This window comes from Eschrichtius robustus, chromosome 2 (assembly GCF_028021215.1).
Source record: "Eschrichtius robustus isolate mEscRob2 chromosome 2, mEscRob2.pri, whole genome shotgun sequence".
NCBI lineage: Eukaryota > Metazoa > Chordata > Mammalia > Artiodactyla > Eschrichtiidae > Eschrichtius > Eschrichtius robustus.
Window position 1 is genome coordinate 63,905,637 of NC_090825.1, and position 23,018 is coordinate 63,928,654.

The following is a 23,018-nucleotide window of genomic DNA, read 5'->3' on the forward strand; positions in this document are numbered from 1 at the left end:
TTCTTCTCTTAACTTGCCTAGAAAAAGTCAAAGAGGACTCTCATCATCAGTGAGAAATGCACTGCTGTTCTCGAAAATCAACTTAAACTGACCCTTTTGGGAAAGAGTCCATGAAATGCAAGAAGGAAAAATAATGAATTCATAGAAGAGCTTGTTTCCACCCACTTGGAACACAGTCCCTTTTGCCAGCCTGTTTGATCAGCTGGGGGGAAAAGCATCCTCATTTACATAACCTCCTGGCCCTTTGTTTTTCAAGATGGCACCATTCCAGGGGTGCAGTTTCCATATGGATGAAGGAAGCTAAAAGCCCACAAATGCCCATCAGGCAGTCACTGGATATAGCTTCTCTAGAATGTACAGGAATTTTTAGTTGTTTCCGTCTCTTACAGTCTTACAGAATGATCTAATGTTTGCTAATGTGTGTGCCCTCTTTAATAATTCAGTGACCAAATATTAAATTAATTTGGGAAATATTTACGAATCGCATGGATACCTACTGCACATAAGCTCTCCTACTGGGTGGTGCAGCTGTGCCTTGGAGGAACAGTTAGGTGAGAAGTGCCTAAACATTAAATCCTATTCTCAGTAGACTGAGCACATAGGGGCAGTGGCAAAGTCTTTTCCCTATATCCTCTACATCACTTAAATATAGTGTTGAGGACATAAACAGGTGATCAATAAGTAATTCTCCCAGTGAATTTCCATAATTAAAACCCATAATGGTCACCAGCCAAATTTTGGAAGAAATCAGAGTTCCTTTCTCTTGCTATCAGGGGGCATATGATGGCCACAACACCATCCATGGTAGGAAGTGATGACAGACTGAGGCTGAGAAGAATACTTCTTGTGGTTCAAATCAAAGGATATTTGAGTAGACAGAAAGGATAAATAAGCACTGAAATTAGCCTCAACACCAGAGACATTGCTTACTGGGAAAAAAAAAAGTTTCACATCTGAAAAAACACAAGTGGTTAGGAGTTCTAAATACTCATTGCAAAACTGTTTTTGTACTGAATCCACACCCTTAATGGTTTCCACTCAAAAATGGAGCTCATCAACTGTACTGCTGTCAACTCGCTTATGGGGTTTAGATCACAGAGAAGGCAATGAAAAGCCTCCTGAGGCAATTGCCATCTTTTCTGCATCTAGAATCTGGCTCAAAACCTTGTCCACATTTACTTAGTGTCTCTATACTTGTTTGTATCTCCTCTAAAGAACAATGCAAGCTCCCAGCTGAGTTAAACCCAAATCTGCAAAGCACTGTCCTTTAGCTATTTAAAAATATGTAAAGGAAAATGACCACAGTGCTCATACTGTAATTTCAAATGGCCACTTCCCTATTTTATAGTTTTTAATAGTGATTTTTTTTGAGGTAAGATGGAAACACTCAGCTGCTCAGTGAGGCAGGGTTAAAATATTCTGCAAAAACACAACTTACAGCAGAACCCCTGGACTACCAGTTAATGAACTCACAACTAGTGGTACAAGACAGGTGTATTGTGGCAGATTCATGGCCCAGAAAAGGATTTTATTATTATCATTATTATTTTGTCTTTAACAATAAACATGTTGACAAACCATTTTTATGATAAGTGACTAAGGGGACTAAAAAATGTATATAGCAGAATCAAACACTGGTACTCCCTGGAGTGTTCACTAGCTTTCTCTCACAGCTGCTGTGCACATCATTTCTTTTCCACTTATATTGTATACTAGGGGTCTTGGTTTTCTGGCTGAACCTGTGAGATTTATTTATCAAATGAATCCCAGTCCCAGCAAGGGTATCTAGTGAACCTATGACAGCGTGGCCTCTGAGGAATCGATTCTGTCAGGGGCCACAAGTCTCGCTGTTTGGGTATTTTTTCCTGGTTGAAAACCCTGTGCTTAAAATTTAGTCTCTTTCATCTTAATCCTGAGAAATCACGGTCATTGACAGGGAACCAACAGCATCCGATACCTTTCTGGGAACAGGAGAGTCACACTCACCTCGAGTTTTAAATACAGCAGTGCAAGTACAGGTGGGAAAGTCAAGGTTGCCCGTTATGCAAAGCCATCCTGTGACTCCACTCACTGCCATGGAAACACAGTCGTGGATGAGTGTGAGTGTGTTGTATGTGTCAGTGGGTTTGTGGAAGTGTATGAATTTGCATGAATGTGTATTTGTATGTTTGTGAGTGCTTGTGTATGAATGTTATTTGTGTGTACTTTGGAGTGAATGTGCGCATTTGTGTGTTCATGTGTGTGTGTTCATGTATGTGTTTGTATATGATCATTTGTCTGTGTGAGTGTATGACCATGAGTGTGCGAATATAAACGTGTTGTGTATGGGTGTGTATTTGTGTGCAGTTTGTATGGGTGTGTGTATGAGTGTAAAAGTGTGCATGTGTCTATATTGTGTGCGTGAGTTTGGCTGAACGTGTGGATGAGTGTATGATTTGTGTGTGTAAATGTGTGTTTGGGTGAGCGTGTCAGTGTGTGCATGTGTGTGGTTGCCTACGTGTGTATTTGTAAATGGGTTTGTATTTTTGTGTGTAGGAATGCACGTTGTGGGTGTTACTTGTATATATGTGAGCGCATAATTTTCTGTGTGCTTAAGTATTGCGTTGTGTGTATTTGTGCGAATATATTTGTGTGTTTTGGAGTGTGTGGTGTCTGTGACTGTGTATTTGTGTGTTCCTGTTTGTATGCGTGAGTGTGTAATTGTGGAAACGCAAGCGTTTGTGTTGGGACTGTGCGCACCCTGTGAGTGTGCATTTGCCTGTGTTTGTGAGTCTACATACTTGTGTGTATGTGTGTGTGTGCGCGTGCGATCGAGCGCGCGTGTGAGCGGGTGTGTGCGGTTGCCGCACGCCTCCACCTCTGCGCGAACCGCCCCTTCGCGGCCGGAGCAGAGGCAGCGGCCTGGCCGGCGGGCGAGGGAGGGACGCGCGCCGCGGTTAAGCGGGCTGCGCCGCCGTCACCGCCGCCGCGCCGACTTTGCCCTTTAAATCGGTCTCCAAGCCGATTACAGCTGATCTCCCACGTGACGTTTTACCTTCTGTCTCCCGGAGCGAGTTGCCCGAGGACAGTCCTCCACAGGCTGCGGCGCGGCGCGCCGCCCCAGCCCGCCGCGGGGGCTCGGGCTCCCGCAACTTTGGGCAAAGCAACGGCCGGCCGGCCGCCCTCGGGGGGCCACTCTCCACGCGGGCGTCGGGGGCTCCGGGGGCTTCGCTCGGCCGGGAGGGCGGCGGTGGCGGAAGACAACGTGCCCCGGCCACGGCCCGGCGCCCCTCGGACCCGCGCCGCGCCGCGCCGCGCCGCGCCCGGGAGGCCGACGGCGTGCCCTGTGCGCGGCGCCCGGAAAGGGAGAGTCCTCCGCCGTCGGGAGCCGAGCGGGCGCGCCCTCGGACGAGCCGGCGGGAGATGGCCGCGAGGCAGGGGTGAGCCCCCAGCGCCCTCACCATGCAGAAGAGCGTGCGCTACAACGAGGGGCACGCCCTGTACCTGGCCTTCCTAGCCCGCAAAGAGGGCACCAAGCGCGGCTTCCTGAGCAAGAAGGCAACCGAGGCGAGCCGCTGGCACGAAAAGTGGTTCGCCCTCTACCAGAATGTGCTCTTCTACTTTGAGGGCGAGCAGAGCTGCCGCCCGGCGGGCATGTACCTCCTGGAGGGCTGCAGCTGCGAGCGGGCACTCGCGCCGCCCAGGGCCGGGGCCGGGCCGGGCGGCTCCCGGGACGCTCTGGATAAGCAGGTACCACGCGCCATCCCCTCCCCGTCTCCCTGCCTGCGGCCGCGGCAATGCCCACTTTTTCTAAGCCCAGAGGTCGAGGGCCCGATCCGACACTGGGACCACCCTCCGAGATTCGAGATTCCCCTGCGGCGTCTGTGGCAGGACAGCTCCCCTCCTCTGCCTCCCCATCTCCATCCCCGCCCTGTCCTCCATCTCCTTGTGATCCTTTGGAATAGGGGCTCGGCTTTATATTTTCCGAGACCCTGAAAGCTGTCGGGTCGTTGCAGCTTCCTTGCTAACCTTACATTGCTTCTCTACACCTTGTTCGGAAGGACTTAGTGTGGCGACGTGGGTTGACACCTGTTGGATTTAGATTGGCAAGACGGAACTAACTTATTTGGAAAAGTTTGGTTTCTCCGTCACCCGGCTAGTAGGTTTCTTTGCCTGCAGATGTTTGATCAGTGGCTGTGCAGGGAACAAGCGGGGCTCCCAGGACGGACGGGCACTTTCTGTTGGTCACTTTCAATCTGTCTTTGTGGTTTATGTCAGTTTACTTTAACATTTGGCCTGCTGTGTCTAATTATGAAGGTAAATGTGTATCCGTTTCCCTCAGGATTAATATTTGGTAGCCACATTCCTGCTATGTGTAAATATGCGGGCATTTTTAAAGAACGCTTCTGTATACTTTTAAATGAATGCTTCGAAAATGAATGTGACCTTTTTATTCTGGGTCATAATTTTATTAGTTTTGCTATGTTTTACACTTAGGGAGGAAAAAACCCTCCAGATTTAGTAACTCCGGCCCCCCGCCTCCCATTCCTGCAAGTGCGAAATTTGTATTTTTTTCAATCACCATTTCTTATTAAAGTTAAAGCAGACTAATTTTATGCTCCCAAATGTTCTCACTTTGCTTCTAGATCTCCACCTTGAAAAAAAGAGGCTGATGGTCTTTGTTGTTGCATAAAAATTTTTAGCAGCTTAATTTGCCATGTAAGTCAGGCCAAACAGCTTCTACTGCAAATCCCCGAGGGCGGCTGTGAGAGGCGCTAGCGATGGAAAGATGAGTAAGATGCCTACATAACCCCTGGGGGCTCATAAAACAATGTGTAAAATTAAGAGGAGCTAAAACTAGATCAACCAGAAGTTTGATTTTTCTCACTTTGGTTTCACTATAAATCATTCAGACTTAACTGATTAAACTTGGTATAACACTTCTACATCTGAAAATTTAAAAATATTCCCTTTGGTTTTTGAGGGCATGTTGAGAGTTCTTTGAAAAACTGATTTCCAATTTTGTAGATATAGATACTGGAAATATAAGTTTAAATTTCAAGTCAGGCATTTTAGAAATTAAACTGAGAGCAGGAGGAGGGGTTTTGAGGAAATAGGTAGAGATTTTTTTCAGGATCTATTTTTTTTTTTTCTTTTCCATTGGTGAGGTTTTTTTTTTTGTTTGTTTGTTTGTTTTTTTAAGGCATGTGTTCCAAGGCCCATGGGAGCAAAAACCAGTAGGTTTTTAAAGTGTTATTATGTCTGTACTAAAATAGGGTACTTGAAATTATTCTGAAGATACATCATTGACTCAATTACAAATAATATTTTCTCTTTGTGTTTATAATATCAGGAGATAGCCACTTTTGTTATGAGCTGGGAGTGGGGAGTTGTTACCTGTTGCACCTTATCATGGTTGTCTGACCTGTTAACACATGAAAACCAAGATTTTTCTACTTGGAGAATATCCAGACTCTCATCTTCAGGACAATTTTCTTTAAACCATACTTTATAAAGAAATGTAACCTCCAAATAGTTTGACTCTCCTGCCACTTTCTAATGGAAGTCCTAAAAAGGTCCCCTGATTAAGAATTTTTTTCTCTGTTTATCATCATACAAGTTATGAGTATTTCTCAATCATTTATACATCTCTTCGAGGTTAGAAATTAGAACCTTTGGTGTTTGTAGTAAAACTGAGATGTAGAGAAGCAAGCACTCCAAAATGGATTAGGAGTTGGATTGGGAAATCTGTCAGTTTGTCTTGTGTTGGACATGCTTCTGTGGGTGCTTCTGTGGGTTGGCTTAGCAGACTGATATTTTTTGTGTAACACTGTCTGTCTGGGTGTGTTTGAAGAATGAAGAAGAAACTGCAAAGATAAGAAACAAAAAAAAAGTTTACCTTAAATCTACAGTTTATGCAGTTGGTTCTCTTTCAGTTAATTTGTATTGCTAACGTGCTCACTTCATCTCAGGCACCTAGACATGGTGGACCTGTGAAACTGGCGAGGTAGAGGGTGGATGTGAGGCACTGAGCAGGGATCCTGTCAAGGTCTGCTTCTCCAAGTATGCTTCTGGAACTTTCCACATATATGTCTCCATCAACCCCATAAACATACTTGAAGGTTAGGGCTTGAAACGGGACTTAGGGAGGCAGAATGGGCTTCCTCCACTATTTCTGTGTGACTTCTTAAAGGCAAATCTCTTAACATTTCCTCTGTTTTTTCTATTAATGAAATCTGTTTTCAGATGTGTTAATAAAAATTAAGCGTTTGGCTAGGATGATTTCTGAGTTATCTTCCAATAATGACATCTCCTATTTCTAAGATTATAACGGAGAGTGTGAGCTTTTTGCTGTGCACAGGATGTGAAAGACAATTTCACAAGATTTAAAGATTATCAGTCTCTGTAATAAACACTGCATCTGAGTAGTTAAGGCCAAGCAGGTGATTGAAGTGGATGTTCTGATAAATCCAGTCAGCAGATGCGCAAAACTATAGAAACATGACTGCTTGAGACAAAGACGTTCTTATCATTCTCATTGGAGGGCGACACATTGTAATGACAGTGACAGTTGATGTAATTCTTGCTATAAAATGCCTCTAATCATTCTTGCCAGTTTAAATTCTACTTCTCCTTCAAATAATTTAAAAATTCTAATTAACTGTGATGAGTTATAAGAAGAAAACATTCATTGGTTTTTTTCTTCTAAATAATAATTCAAAGTAAGTTGGTTGACAAAAGAAAATTAAGGTTTTTTCCTTTTTTTCTTCTTTCCTTCCATCTTTCCTCCCTCCCTCCCTCTCCTCCTTCCCTGCCTCCTTCCCTCCTTCCTTCCTTCCTTCCTTTCTTTCACCATTTTATCTTAAACTGTTTCCAGTTAAGAAGAAAAAAGAAAGGTATTTTTCACTTTCCAAATGTGCATAGGTTGAAGGAATATTTGCATTGCTCCATTTTCTCAGTAGTGTCCCAAGATTTCACTTTGGTAGGTCCTTGGGAGATTGCAAGGCTCTCTTATCAACCTTCTGTAGCAGCTATTTCTTAGGGATAGTTATGGTGATATAATCAAAATGTGTTCAGTTATGGAAAATTTTAAGTGATGTTCATTTTCTAGAAAATGTGTGTTGGTAGTACTTCTTTCTAAAAGAGCTCCATTTATGGAAAATGAAAAACTTACCTTTTGTTCCAGGTGAAGGTGTTTAAGGAGGAAGGGAATTTGCATGTAGTAAGTACCTTCTATGTGCCAAGCTCAGTGTTACCTTCCATTATTAAATCTAACTTGAACCTCACTTCAGCTCTTGGAGACTGGTAATGTTCTTTCATTTTTACCTATGATAAGACTGAGGCTTCAAGAGTTTTAGGAGATGACCAAAGTCCAGCTCTAGGTATGAAGATTGAATAATCTTGAAGAGTGCCTTACTAAGGAGACTATTTAAATCCACTGAGCTTCAAGAAATTTCAAATTTGGGTGGAATAGGGGCTGGGGTTGTAGTATGTGAATCACTGTTTTGTTTATTCTTATTTCCCCTTAAAAACCATTTACAGGACAGGTTCGATTCTTGAGAAATACAATTGCAGACCATTACATTTTCAAAGAAAAATGAGATTTATGTTTAAACAGTTTTACATGGCATTTGTTTACTTCAGTAAGGAATCTCTAAAAATATTTGCTCTGAGGGTGAAAATACACATCCCAATTAGCCTGATCTGTTTAAGTGGTTGTATCTGTCTTGCCTGCTAGCAGGAGAGACATAGGAACAAAGCCATCTTTACTCTTATTTTCCTGGGAATGTTAAGTGGTCTATTCAGCCTGATTTCAGTTGTTTCGGTGGGGGGTGGGGTGCGTGGTGAGGGTGGAATATCTCCTTAGTTCTGGAGGTTTAAATAGTAGATACTTGTCATATTAGTGCTGAATTAAACATGTTGATTTAATTTTAAAGGGATTAAGGGTTATGTGATTTCCCCTGTCACCTCATTTCTAGCCAGTCATTTTAGCCTTCCAAACTTGTCCACAAGCAGAAGATTTTAATCATTTTATCACATTAGGCAGAGCGGCATGCAAACCCTGAAATATTTGTAGAGGGTGGGGAGCGTGGATGATGGGTTTTTGTTCCAGTTCATGTGTTAATTGAAGTATAATAACAAACTCAGCATTTCCTTTTCAGTGTTTGCTTATTGAACACAAATAAAGGGCAAATGGAATAAAAGTATTTGTTAAACCTTGTAAAACGTTTTAAAATGTAATTTAGGAAAGAAATGATTTATCACTTGAATTTTGTAATCATTCTTCCAATTTAGATTTAAATGAAGAAAAATAATCTATGGATTAGAAAAATATAGTTCTTTTAATTTTGACTACACTAAACCTTACTATTTATATTATTGTACTTATCGTTAAGAATTCTACATAGAAAAATCTATCTTTGATGTGACAGGTGTACATAAAAATGAATTTTTATTGTGACAAATATTTTTCTGTGGGTTTTAATAAGTGAGCGCTAAATGCACTACTAAATGGTGGAAAATATTTGTAGTGTGATAACAAATTTTTTACTTTCTTTCAGGAATTAAAAAATAGAGATATTTTTCTTTCATTGGATGATAAGTCCTAAAGCATGTATGATAACCAAATGTTTCTGGTTTTAGCAAGCAAATAGTAGTAGTTTGTTAAAGCAGTTGTTGGTATTGCTGTTTGTTTAATGCAGATTATACTTTTTAGTTGACCTTGTCCATATTTTTCAATAAATGTGCATGCTACGTCAGTATAATTTTGATTTTGTAGAATAGAAAAAGCTAGTATTTAAGATTATTTTGTAATGAAATAAGCCATATTGACAAATAATATGGATTCACTCAGGTCTGAAATCCTAATTTTCACAATTTTAAAGTAGCTTTATGTTTTTATGCCTGTTTATTTGTCCTATAAGAAAGGGATATGTGTGTATATCTGTGTGTGTATGTTGTGTGTATGTTTATTGAGTTTATCTTCCATCATTAAATATTAAACATTTGTTATACAGTTATATATATTGGAGTTTATAGGTTTTTATTTGTATCAATAAGACATGTATTTCAAGACATGAGTTGTAAATCCAATCGGTGTACAATTTGGGGTGCTTTATTTTACAGGACTAATGATTTTAAGTTAATCACGGTATAAATTCCTCTCTGAAATTAGTTTATCTTAATTCAAGACCATGTATAGTAAAATCTTAGTTAATATTGAAACAAAACTAGAAACGATATTTGTAGGTATCAATATAGCACTATGGTAAATGTTTGGTTACTGTATAATATTTGGCCATTATTCTAAAAATTAACCATTATTCCAAAATTATTCATTACATTTCAGTTGGTGAAATTTTCAAATATTAGCTGATTGTGAAGTTAGAAATACATTATTTTGGCTCCACCAAAGGGTATATTTTACCATTTTTGCCCAAGGAATTCAAATATGATTCTATGTATATTTGGGGGGGAAAAAACCAAACAGCAGCAAGTTTTCCTTTTTCTTTTACTTGAGAAGACATTGGTATCATAAAGTGGAACAAGGATGCAGAAAGCACATATTCTCACACTTTTCCTTTTTACTAGCACTGGAAAAACTTATGATTCACGAAAAATGAAGATTCAAATCATTTTTCTTAAAACTCCTCATAGTGAATACAAAATGCTTCAAATATACTTTTAGGGAGAGGGCAGAAAAAAAAACCAAGTTTGAGTTGATCTGTGTTTATTTAAATAATATTTCTTTTCTTTTTGAACTGTAAAGGAAGAAATGAGAAAGTTGGGGAGGGGTGTATAAGTTACAGCATCAGAGTACAGTAAGTCAATGAAAAATAGAATTCTCATAAGATCTGAGAAGATACAAATAAAACAACCTTAAGAAAAGCTATGCTTAAAAATAAAATTTATTGACCCTTTAGTGCTTCATTTTTTTAAATGTAGGCCATAATTTCTTTTATTAGCTCTTCCCATACTTACCATTGTGACATTGCTGAGACCGATGATGGTGGAAACAGCAGGGATCTGAGGGACCCTGGTTACTGGTATTTGCATTCTTCTCAGGTTCCTAAAATGTTTTGTTTTGTCATTTTCTGATTTAATGTAGACAATGCCTGATTCATTTCCTGAACTGTATTTATGAACTCATGCCATTTGTGTGACTAATGTAAACAGGAGGGTTAGTGCTGTCAAATAGAGGGACGACTGGAAAGCTAGGAGGTTTCCTGGGTTAGAAATGTGGGAATGGGGAGGTAGTAGCCTGGCCTGAGGCTCACTGTGGAGCGTCATAACTCTTTACAGAAGGAGTCATAACAAGATAATGTCAGTGATGCATAGGAATAGGAGGCCACTCATATCCAGCATGAATTTTCTTTCTTTTAACTTTAAGAATATCACTTTCCAGGTCAGATGGTAGTATTGTGTATGGTTCCATTCAGGAGTTAAACCGCGGAGGTTTCAGTCTCCACTCAGCTGCTTACCAGATACATGATGAGCAATTTCTCTTTCTAAGCCTGGACCCCTGCCTGTGATGGGGATCACGATAGTACCTACATCATCCAGTTGTTGGGAGACTCATAGGCAACAGTCCATGCCAAGCTCTCAACACAGGGCCCAGCACATACATAGCACATTTGTCAGCTGGTGTTTTTATTACTCCCTTTCTAATATAATTCTTTTTTGATTTTCTTCTTGTTGCTTTCATTACTAGGGTCACTTAGGTGTTTTTTTTCCTTCCTTCCTCTTTAAAAAATACTTTTAATTTAACACAGACAAAATAGAACAGTTTAGGGAACACCAATATACTCATCGTCCAGCTTCAACAATCTTCAGCTTTCTGCTTTCTTGTTATCTCTGTTTTTCTCCACACATGCCTTTTTTGTTGTTGTTGTTCGACTATTTTAAAGCAAATCCCAGACATCATTATTTCGCTTGTAAATAAGGAAGTTTTTGGTTTGTGGCATAGCTCTTGTTTGGCGCTGAAGATTTTACTAGGTGTAGCTCTGAAAAGAACGATCCGGGAAATAGTTTGTAATGTGTTTCTCTTTTAATGTGTGTTACTGTAATTGTCATCATCTTTTTGTTTCTTTGATATCATTTTAAGGGAGAAAGCTTGAGACAGTAGTTGTGAAGACATAAAGGTAGTAGAATTAGCTTTTAAATAAGTGCCGGCATGTTAAATCCTAAAGAAAAATTTGAAATCAGTTTTTAACCATGATCATGGTGTAAAGGTATTTTCATGATTTGACCACACTCTAGAAGAAATTAAATTATTGGTGGCTCTGTTACTGAGGGATCTTCTTTTCTTTATTGAAGTCCATTTACCAAACTCTTCCAGCAGCTGGAAGAGTCTTGTTTAGAGTTGAGTGAGTGCTTTCTCCTCTGATGCCATTAATGCTTCTCATCACTCAGTATTTTGCATAGTTTTGCAACAATCAGGATGTCATCCGTAAATCAGTGTTTCATCCATCTTTCAGAATCAGTTCTGAGACCCAACAGTAGGCAATGCTATTTTAAGGCAATTACTAAGGTTTCATTAATCAAGTGTGCAGTTTGCTTTCTCTAGTGTTGCTAAGCTTTTCTAGGGTGAGTTGGTCTCTGTCACATGATTATTTGCCTTAGGCTCTTTTGATTGCAAGGGAGAGATATGAACTCAAGTTGTCTTGAATAATGGGCACCTCTGTGTGTGGTGGGGGACAGTGGGAATATTGTAGGGCAATATAAGGGCGAGTACCGCTCTACCTTTATTGTGACCTAGCTGTGCTTTGGACATTGGTACTGGCTGACATGTTTTTCAGTGTGTTTATGCCTCTTTGGTTCCTTACTGCTTCTGTTTTCTCATAATTTCTGCTTCCCCTCCTTCAGGCTGCTGTGCCCCTCGTGATACTGACTCAACATATTGTGGCCCCTTTCTCTCTGCTTTTACTGCTTCAGTTCTCACTGCAGCACCTCTTGTTCACTCAGTATATTCAAGCTCGTCTTTTCGTGAGAGAGAATCTGATTGACTCAGTTCACATTTTGGGGGCTAGACAAGACCATGGGTCTCTGACCGGTCCATAAATTGGCTGTCAAGCAGCAGGGACTGTGGGTGAGGGATTTTCATGGAAAGTTTGGTGGGTGTGAGAGACATTATTATTGACATGTCCAGTGTATTCATCAAGCTAGTAAATATTATTTTCACCAACTAATATTTATGCATTTAAGCCACCTTCTTTTCCTTCAGTAGTAGCTGTACATCCTTACCTTATCAATAAGATCTTTCCAGTAAGACAGTTTCTGTCCTCTGGTCCTGATAGGCCTCCTGTGTTGCTAAGGGTTCATGTTCATAATTTCTCTTTACTTTCTTAATACTTGAATATTAAAAATTATTTGAATGTTGTTCTTTTAACAATAACTTAAACATATTTTTCAAAGTATAACATACATATAGAAAAGTGCACAAATCATAAGTGTGCTGCTTCCTGAATTTTCACAAAGTGAATATATTTTTGTAAGCAGCATCCAGATCAAGCCATTGACATGATCAGCCCTCCAGAAACTAACCTCACGTCTATTCCTCTTCAATGCTCCTACCCATGGGTAACCACCATCCTTGCTTCTAACATCATGGATTGCTTTTGCCTGTTTTTGAACTTTGTCATTGACTCATGCAATAAGTACTCTTCTGTGTCAGACTTCTTTCCCTCAACATCGTTATCTGTGAGATTCATCGATGTCTTTGGGTGTTGTGATTCATTCCTTTTCAGTTTCTTTGTAGTATTCCACTGGATGAGTATACAAGAGTTTCTTTATCCATTCTCTTTCTACTGTTGATGGAACACTTGCATTGTTTCCAGATTGAAGCTATTACAGATAATATGGCTATGGAAATTCTTGTACAGATATTTTGTGCACATACATGTATACATTTCTGTTCGGTATATACCCAGGAATGAACTTGTTGGTTCATAGGACGTACTTATATTCAACTTCAGTAATTACTGCTAAACAGTTTTCCAAAATAGGTATATCAATTTATGTTCCCGCTAGCAGTGTATAAGAATTCCAATTGCTCTACATTCTTGCTAATACTTGGTATTATCAGTCTTTTTAGTTTTAAGCATTCTTGTGGGTGTGTAGTAGTATCATCTCATTTTGGTTTTCATTTTCATTTCTCTGATAATTAGGTTGAACACTTTTTCAGGTTTTTTTTTTTTTTTTTTTTAAATTTATTTTTGGCTGTGTTGGGTCTTCATTGCTGCATGTAGGCTTTCTCCAGTTGCTGCGAGCCAGGGCTACTCTTCGTGGTGGTGTGCAGGCTTCTCATTGCGATGGCTTCTCTTGTTGCGGAGCACAGGCTCTAGGTGCGCAGGCTTCAGTAGTTGTGGCATGCGGGCTCAGTAGTTGTGGCTCGTGGGCTCTAGAGCGCAAGCTCAGTAGTGGCGCACGGGCTTAGTTGCTCCATGGCATGTGGGATCTTCCCAGAACAGGGCTCGAACCCATGTCCCCTGCATTGGTAGGCGGACTCTTAACCACTGTGCCACCAGGGAAGTCCCTCAGGTATTTCTTGACCGTTTGATTGTTCTCTGTTTTGAAGTGCTTGTTCAACCTTTTGCCCATTTTTTTAAAAATTGAGTTGTCTTATTGATCTGTAGGAGTTTTAAAATATTAAGTTAAACTCTATGAATTGCCATTTTTGAATGTCAAAAATAATTGAACATCATCTTGTTCATCCTAGTATTTATGAAGACATGAGTCCTTTGTCAGTTATATGTATTGGAAATATTTTCTCCTACTCTGGTTTGCCTTTCTACTTTCTTACAGGTGTCATTTGATGAAGAGAAGTTTAAAACTTTAACGTCATATAAACTATCTGTCTTTTTCTTTGTGGCATTTTTCTGCCCATGAAATGAATGGGGATGGGGACAGCATCCGGAGGTGCTTTGTGTAGAAGGTGCAGGAGCTGCGGCCTTCCCTTGCTGCTCTGTGGTCAAAGCAATCAGGTGCACCACAAAAGATGCAGCAGTAAGTAAAACAGAATGCACTTGCAGCAGCTTTGGACTGCCACACCAGGATGTTTTCCCTGTGGAGGAAGGCTCCAGGGGCAATTCAAAAAGACAAAAAATCATAATGTTCTTTTCTCCCTCATACCTTCTAGGGTCTGAGGTGTTCCCTCCGCAGGTGTTGGGTTGTTGCTCTTCCTCTAGAGATGCATAGATGTATATGCACCAAAGACTTGTACAGGAATTTTCATAGCAGTGTTATTCACAAAACTGGGTGTCCCGTTTCAGAAGCTCTAACTTCACTTTGTTTCCAGTCATCCCCAACTCGCACCTACACCTTTCATCTGGAAGGGTCAGGTGCAAGAGGGACAAGGTACTTTTATAAAACTTAACCAGAGTTAAGCTTGAATCCCTGACACCCCCTTTCAGCTCTGCTGCCACCTGTAGGTTGTGTCATCTAGGCTGGCCTGGGGGTGCTGTTAGGGAAAGAAAAATGCATCATGCCCAGCGCTGGTCAAGACAGAATCCTCAGTTTTCAAAATATATCTGTATAATGCCCTATAATTCTTACCCTTTTGTCCTGATCATTACCCAGGAAGTGGCCAAGAAGTGGCAAATACTGACCCCTTTCCTGGAATACCTGCACTCACTGATCAAACTGCCTTACTAAAGTATATGGGCCAGGAGGGGATGAGGGAGAAAGGGTTGGACAGTCAGTCCATTGTTGAGTATACAGATTAGTTTCAAGGGCCACAATGGTGTGACTGGAAACAGCTAACCAGTAACCTAAAAAAGTATCAACAGTGGTGAGGTAGCATTGCTAGTCCTGAGAGGGCTTTGAATGTCTGGTGTAGCCAATCTACCAGAAGTGAGAAGGGGTTGCACCCCTTGTGACATGGCCTCTCCCATTGTGAGACAAATGGGTCAACTTTTGGCAGGCGTCACAAGTCTGCCTTGCAGTGGTAGCCTTCTCCAGAGCCTGTGCTCTGGAGCCCCCGAGCCACAACTGCTGAAGCCCGCGTGCCTAGAGCCCCTGCTCAGCAACAAGATAAGCCACCGCAATGAGAAGCCCATGCACTGCAATGAGGAGTGGGCCCAGCTCTCTGCAACTAGAGAAAGCCCACGCACAGCAAGGAAGACCCAACGCAGCCAAAAATAAATAAATAAATAAAAACATTAGAAACAGAGTCAGGCTCCAGCGCAGCTTGATTCCAGTTGATTCCACAGCCCTTGATTCCACAGGCCTTCCTGTGGACATCTACGTGACTGATCCGTACAGCGCAGTCAGCAGATGTGGATCGTTCCCAGGGTCGTGTGTCCAAAGAAGAGTCTCTTTAATCTTACAGTCTATAGTTTTCCAAGTGGCAGACCAAACAGCTCTGCCACTGGCACCAGCTCAAAAGCCTGAGCCCTACCCTCTGACTGGAGCAACTACGTCTGCTTTTTCTTCTGCATAGCTGACACTGAGGCTGCCTTGCCACAGCACCCCAGTGGATACCATTGGGTTTCAGCTTAGCCAAACCATCAGTGAATCGGGCCCAGATATTTAGGGAATTTCTGTGAATCAAGGACCCTACTGAGTCAGTGGCTTTGCCTCAGGTAGCAGAGCAGATAAAGTTCCCCACAGAGAGATACTTGCTACTTTTTAAAATGTAAAGCTGAGGTGCTTCTGGGGCCAGACCAGCTACATTCTTGAATATACCTTTTCCATTGAACCAACAAGGTTTTAGCCGTTCCCACCTTGTTAGTTCTTGAGTCTGAGCTGATTCATCCAAAAATGGGAATTTCAGGCTGGAGAGTTACAAGACCTCTATGGGTCAGTTTTGACAAGGACTCAGCTGTAAGCTAATGGTCACCTGCATGCCTTGTAATTTTGTTTGGGTGGTGGACATTGTGTGTGAAAAATCAAAGAGGTAATTTGAGGCTTTGCGTGATGTGTTTTCCTTCAGAGAGGATTTACTTTTGCTTTCTTGCAGGCATTAATGTGGGGTAATTTACACTAATCCATTCTGAGAATGAGCTGATGAAAGTTAGGTTTCAGGTTTGTGAGAACACTATTCCAGTTTGTCCTAATTTCTGAAGTATAGCCTTTCCAAGGTCCTACCAGGAATTCTGGGTGTTTACATAAACCCTTCCTCCTTGGTCTCTTCCAAGCCCCATGGGACTGCCAAAAACTCAGTGCTGATTTCCAGCCTCTTAATTGCAGCTTTCTGCCTGGTCTCTTAGCCTCTTGGCTCTGTACTACTTAGAAATTGGCAAATTCCTTGAGTGGAACAACTTCAAAGACTGTCAGACCCACTAGTTGACTTCCCTTCTCTAAGGTATCTTTACTCCTTAGACACCTTAGACCTTAACGAGGTCCTGGCTGCCGTGTTAGCTCACTGATGCTTTCAAATGGATTATTTTGTGTGTGTATGTGTGTGTGTTTGTGTGTGTGTTGTGTGCAGCTTTTCTAATTGCTCTTAGTGTGTGTGTGTTGGAGTGGTAGGTGAGGGTCTGTAACAAGAGGGTCATTACCACTTAGAAATGAGTTTTAATAGTGAGTCTAAAAATGAGTGAAACTCCTTTCAAAGCAGTGGAAAAGTTATCTTGTTTCTTTTTTCTGGAAATTTATCTGTTAATTACTTCTAATTCAGTAATGATAAAATACTAAGAAGTCAAATCACAACTAACCCTTATTGTATCAATTTAATTCAGAACATCTTTGAATATGGTGTTTTTGAAGAAAATGAAGCAAAAAATTCATTTTGTAGTCATAAGATTTTTTTACAGAGATAAAAAAAGTGGGATAAAGTGGGATAAAAATAAAGATTTTTGTCTTTATCCCACTACGGAGTGGTGAGGTGTATATTTTGAGGGTACCGCGGTGTAAGTCCCATTTTATTCCTAACATAGTAGATTTAGTTTAAACTTTTAGATTGTCTTCTCATATCTGATGTCTGTCTACCATCTATCTAACTGTATGTGTATGTATACTTGTCTATCTATATCTATCTATCTATCTATCTTAGTTGATGAGTGTTTAATTTAAAGCAGTCATCTTTCTCCAGGCATAAGTTAGCCCTTTTTTCTTGGAAAGTAAAACAAAGTAAAATTAGACTATTTCATTTAAGATACTAATTTGTTAGTATTTTATGAATATTGTTTTGTATTATACAATTGTAAGAGTTACCATTAAATGCTGATTTGGGGTTAAAGAGCCAAGCACTTTACATATATTATCTCATTTAATCTTCACAACCGTCCCGAGATAACGGTATCCTCTTTATTTTACAGATAAGAATACTGAGGCTTTAGTGGCTTAGTAATTCTCCCAGGGAAAAATTTAACTAAGTGGCAAACTTGGTTAATAGAGCCTAGTTTAGTGACTTAGCATTTGTTGATCTTGGTCCTCAACGAGGAGCTAGGAATATATAACCAGGAGGGAAAAGTTTTTGTCTTCAGTCTCATTCTTCTCTGCCTTGGTACATTTGCAGTTTAGGTGGAAAACTTCTCAGTCTGATCTGGCCACGTTCATAAAGCCCATAAAGTAAGTTATAGTTTCCACCCAAGGAAACTATATGTTATATATGTTATATGTCAACAAGCAAAGCTATAGGCCCATATTTATCCAAGGGAAGCATTTGAACCAGTTTATGTAGCCTCGGTAATCTCTATATGCTTGGCCCTGTGCTGATGTGGTGGAGAGTGGGGTGTTGGGGAGCAGGTCAGTCTGTTTCCAAAGCATCCCTGTCTTTCTCCCTTGCTGCTGATTTCTAGCACAGGCTTCCTTCTTGGTGTCTGCTTAGCACCTTGAGGGGCCCAGTGTTGAAGATGTAGAAGACATAGCGCTCCCTGCCATTTCTGACCTTGCCTATGCTGTGTCTCTTGACTCTGATAAGATCGCTTATGTTTTGAAGTGAGTCCACATCCTCAGTGCTTTGATTTATGCTACTGCTTTTTGGCCACTAGGTCTAACTGGATTGTAGTCTCTCCTGACCCAGAGTAGCAAATACTGTTGTCTGAAACATTTAGGCAACTAAGAATGGTACTTGCAACTTGTGCCATCAATGTCAATGTGAGCAAAGGAGAAGGCATTTATATGTACTCAGTCTTTGTGTTCCAGGCCAGAGTATCGTCTTGAATTTGTTTTACTGGCAAGTTTCACCTGTTGTCTCTGGAATTGTGCAGTCAAATGGTTGAACCGTAGCATCTTGTGATTCTAGTGTCTTAGCTGTAATTTCCTCTGTGAATGTTATTATCCAAGTTCATTTTCCGCATGCCAGTTTGAGCTGAGACCATCCTTCTTCCTGTTCTCCTGCCATGCCCTTGTCTTACAGCGCTGAAGATGCAATGGCATGCCATCTGGTTAAACGGTACAGAATGCCCAGTACATTGAGGTGAAGTTCCCGAGTTCAAGTTCTAGATTCACCTTTAACAATGTATGGATTCTGAGGCTTAACCGTTTCCTCATCTGGAAAATGGGCATGATAATTCCTACCTTGTAAAGAAAGTGGGAATATTAAATTAATTGAGGTAATCTATATGAAAAGTGTTTTGTAAACTAAAATGCTACAAGAATATTACTTTTAAATTCTTTAGAATTATATTTTTTCATTTAAGTGAGGGCTGTTTAAACAGCAAATTAATTGAAAGTTTGCTTACTGCAGGTGTGTGTTCTGTTCACTTTATCCATTTTGAGAACCAGATGGCTTCTCTGCCTAGTTTGTTGGCATCTTTGTGAGCCCAAGGTTCTTAAGTTCTATGGAGAATATTTAGTGGATGACAAATTCCTCAAGAAATAGTTGGAAGATTACTTTTACTAAGTGCAGGAGAATATTACCTAAATAAATCAGTGAAGAAAATTTTCTTTGTCATTTAGATACTTTCTGTTGTATAAATCCTTCTGACTGTAATACATATTAAATATAGTAAAGTGAGATTAATAGGTAATTTTTTCTGAAGAAAAATGTAGCTAAATTGGTATTTGTGCTTTAAAAGTTCAATTTTTTACAGAGAGTGTTTAAAATGTATACTGAAAGATAAATAAATCCACAGCTTACATATTTTTCTCCCTTTTGGCATAAATTGCCATGTAAACAGAACATTTTTATTTTTATTATTATTATTTTTTGTTGGTTGTCCTCCTAACTTTTGAAAAAAAATTTTATCGGTGTGCAGTTGATTTACAATGTTGTGTTAATTTTAGGTGTACAGCAAAGTGAATCAGATATATATATATATATATATATATATATATATATATAAAACTGAATATATATATATTCTTTTCAGATTCTTTTTCCATATATGTTATTACAGCATATTGAGTAGAGTTCCCTGTCCTATACTGTAGGTCCTTGTTAGTTATCTGTTTTATATATAGTAGCGTGTATATGTTAATCCCAACCTCCTAATTTAACAGAACATTTTTAAAGCAATTTTTAATTCATAAAAGTAATGTTTCTGGGTATCTAAGGTACACCATGGGGACTTCCCTGGTGGCACAGTGGTTAAGAATCCACCTGCCAATGCAGGGGACACGGGTTCGAGCTCTGGTCCAGGAAGATCCCACAGGCTGTGGAACAACTAAGCCCATGCGCCACAACTACTGAGCCCACGCGCCTAGAGCCTGTGCTCCGCAGCAAGAGAAGCCACCGCAACGAAGAGTAGCCCCAGCTCGCGGCAACTAGAGAAAGCCTGCCTGCAGCAACGAAGACCCAACACAGCCAAAAATAAATAAATAAATAAATAATAATAAAGTACACCATGGTGACTATACGATACAGTATTGTATACTTGAAATTAACTATGAGAGTAGATCTGAAATGTTCTCACCATGTGTATGTGCACACACACACCGCACATACACAGTGGTTACTATGTGAAGTGATGGATTTGTTAGCTAACCTTACCATGGTAATCATTTCACAACATATAATATATCAAATCATCACATACACTTTAAACTTACACAATGTTATTTGTCAGTTATATCTCAATAAAGCTGGGGAAAGAAAGGACATCAGTGAATGGATATAGATAGTATATATTTTCTGATTCCATGAATTATATATAGAAGTGATTGGTTATTCTTGCAACATTGTAGCCTAAGTGGATACCAGTCAAAATACCTGCATTCTTATTCCAGTTCTTTGAGAGAATAATTAAGGCACTATATAATTTCTTGAACATTTGGTCAGGGATAAAAAACAGAGCTTGTTTGTTTGTAAATAATTGAGTGTAAAGGTCTGAGGTTTATGATCTTGAAACTGTCTTGCTAGTGTCTCAGACACTAGCTCATGAACCCAAATAGACCTCTGCATTAACTAATATCTACTCTTGTATTTTTATGCAGTTGCAACAGAAATTTAAATTATTATTATTAATTAAAAATTAAATAATGATATAGGTGTGTAACTAGCTTTCAAAATGCATTCACATATTTTATCCATTTGATTTCTTAATAGCTCTATATTACTTGTGTTTCCTTTACAATTTCTAACTTTTTAGGCACATTATTAAACTTATTAATGAATTATAAAATTCTTTCGCTCAAAAAAGGAGTAATGTTTTTGTGTAAAATTTGAAACTCAGAGAACTAAAAAATAAGAAAATTAAAATTTCCTGAAATCCCATGCCTCAGAAAAAATTATGTATTGAATTGTTGGAGAATTTCCTTCAAGAGTTTTTTTTCAGTGTATGAATATAATAAATAGACATTTTTAAAGTGGAGCATAATCAAGATCATATTTTATGTATGTAGAGTTTTGGATCTTGATATTTTTTAATTGAACATTGTGAACATTTTGTTTGCCAGTAAATATCTTTGAAAACATTATTTTAAATTACTGTGCAGCATTCTTTGTCACGCAGACGTAAACATTCTCCTGCTATTGGATCTTTAGGTTGTTTTAATATTATAAAGCTTTGCTTTGGTATAGTAATTAATGCTGCAGTGAACATCAGGATGACATGTGTGAAAAAATTGTCAGGGCAGGTGGAGGCATATGCAAATAAATTAACAAACAAAAAAGCAGGAAGTGATAGGCAGCCTTTTAACGCTGACCATAAGGGTATTTTCCCCAACTTCTCCACCTTAATTAAAAGCTGTTTTCTCTAATAAATGCCCCACTTGCATTTCAAGGTAGTTTTGTAACCGGTTAAAAACCCAACATAAAATGTAAATTTCTGGAATGGAAGTACAATCTCATCTGTGAGTAAAATACAGAAACAAATATGGCCAAATATGGTAGTCTAATTTTGGGGAATAAAGCTATAGACCTATGAATGCTTTTTGGTGGGATTTACTTTTCCTAGGGGGTGTTTGTTATGATTAGTTAGAGTGCCTAGGATCATGATAAGTGCGCTCCATGTGAATGCATAAAGTAGAAATGCCTAAAATTACCATATTCCATTGATTTTAAGCATACTTGGATTATAATGTTTTACGTTTTCTGAAATTAGAATGTGTTTCCTATCAATGTGCATATTTGGTTGATGTGGGAATCCTTTTCCTATAAACTTTTACTAATTTATGTTGATTTTATAATACCATTATAGACACAAAGAAAAGTGGGAGGTTTCAGACTAAGATACTTGACATTTGTTTGTGTTTTCAGTGCTCTTTGCTCTATGTGGTTTTTTTTAAAGAAAATTTTTAAAATTAATTAATTTATTTTTGGCTGTGTCGGGACTTGATTGTGGCACGCGGGATCTTTTGTTGCGGTGCGCCGGCTTCTCTCTAGTTGTGGCGCACGGACTCCAGAGTGCGTGGGCTCAGTAGTTGCGGTGTGGGATCTTAGTTCCCTGAGCAGGGATTGAACCGGTGTTCCCTGCATTGCAAGATGGATTCTTAACCACTGGACCACCAGGGAAGTCCCTGCTCTATGTGTATCTGCAAGAGCATAGAGGTATATGGATGTCTACATTGTATCATATGCTGTGGGCCTTTGACCTTTTGATAATAATTAAATATAAGGATAGGGAATATCATGACCATGTGAGAAAGAGGAAAATTCAGTGCTTGGTTTTTGAAGTGCTTAACTCTAATCTTATCTTGGTTGTTATCTCTTCCTGCAACCCCTCTAAGCCACACGATCTTTGATTACTAAAATTCAAGATGTTGCTTCTCCATACAACTACACAATTATCAACTTTTTTGGCAGTGAGTCTTCATTTTTCATATTCTTCCATTGTGTGTAGAGAAGGGCAAATTTGACTGATAATTCTAGCCCATCCTTAAATTGGATTGTGTTAATCACCTTTTGTGATTTAAAAAGACCAAAACAAAACAATTAAACCCTCCCTGGTTAGGATACTCATTCTTTCCTACCTTTAATGTTGTTAACAGCTGCCTTGCCTCTTTGGGCTTATTCTTATCCTTTCCACTGAGAACATCTCTCACATTCCTGGTGTCCCACCAGCCCACCCCCATCATGCCTCTCCCTGTGGCTTTTGATGAGAATGAGAATAATTTTGGCCCCAAACAGAACTTCTGAAAGAATGCCATTGATCTTCTTATGTCCCTTATTTTAAAACGTGTACACTGCTGTGAATTTAAATAAATGGGCCTTCTGGTTTTGTTGTTTAGACAAAACATTAATTTATTTATTCTTATTGAGGTATAGTTAATTTACAATGTTGTGTTAGTTTCAAGGGTATAGCAAAGTGATTCAGTTATATATGTGTGTGTATGTATATATATATATATATTCTTTTTCAGACTCTTTTCCACTGTAGGTTATTACAAGATATTGAGTATAGTTCCCAGTGCTATACAGTAGGTCATTGTTATTTACCTATTTTGTATATAGTAGTGTGTATATGTTAATCCCAACCTCCTAATTTATCTGCCCCCTTTCCACCCACTATCCCATTTGGCAACCATAAATTTGTCTTCTATGTATGTGAGTCTATTTCTGTTTTGTAAATAAGTTCATTTGTATCATTTTTTTAGATTCCACAAATAAGTGATATCATATGATATTTGTCTTTCTCTCTTTGACTTACTTCACTTAATATGATAATCTCTAGGTCCATCCATGTTGCTGCAAATGGCATTATTTCATTCTTTTT

General features: G+C 39.4%; 1 protein-coding gene across 4 annotated transcripts in view; it reads left to right on the forward strand.

Moving 5' to 3' along the window:
* Window positions 1–2,894: 2,894 nt before the first annotated feature.
* RASGRF2 (Ras protein specific guanine nucleotide releasing factor 2) overlaps window positions 2,895–23,018 on the forward strand; it is a 229,668-nt gene continuing 209,544 nt past the window's right edge. For all 4 annotated transcript variants that reach the window (XM_068535591.1, XM_068535592.1, XM_068535593.1 and 1 more), the window contains exon 1: window positions 2,895–3,729. In XM_068535591.1, coding sequence (XP_068391692.1) covers window positions 3,442–3,729 — 288 coding nt within the window. In that variant the 5' untranslated portion in view covers window positions 2,895–3,441. The remainder of the gene's footprint in view (window positions 3,730–23,018) is intronic.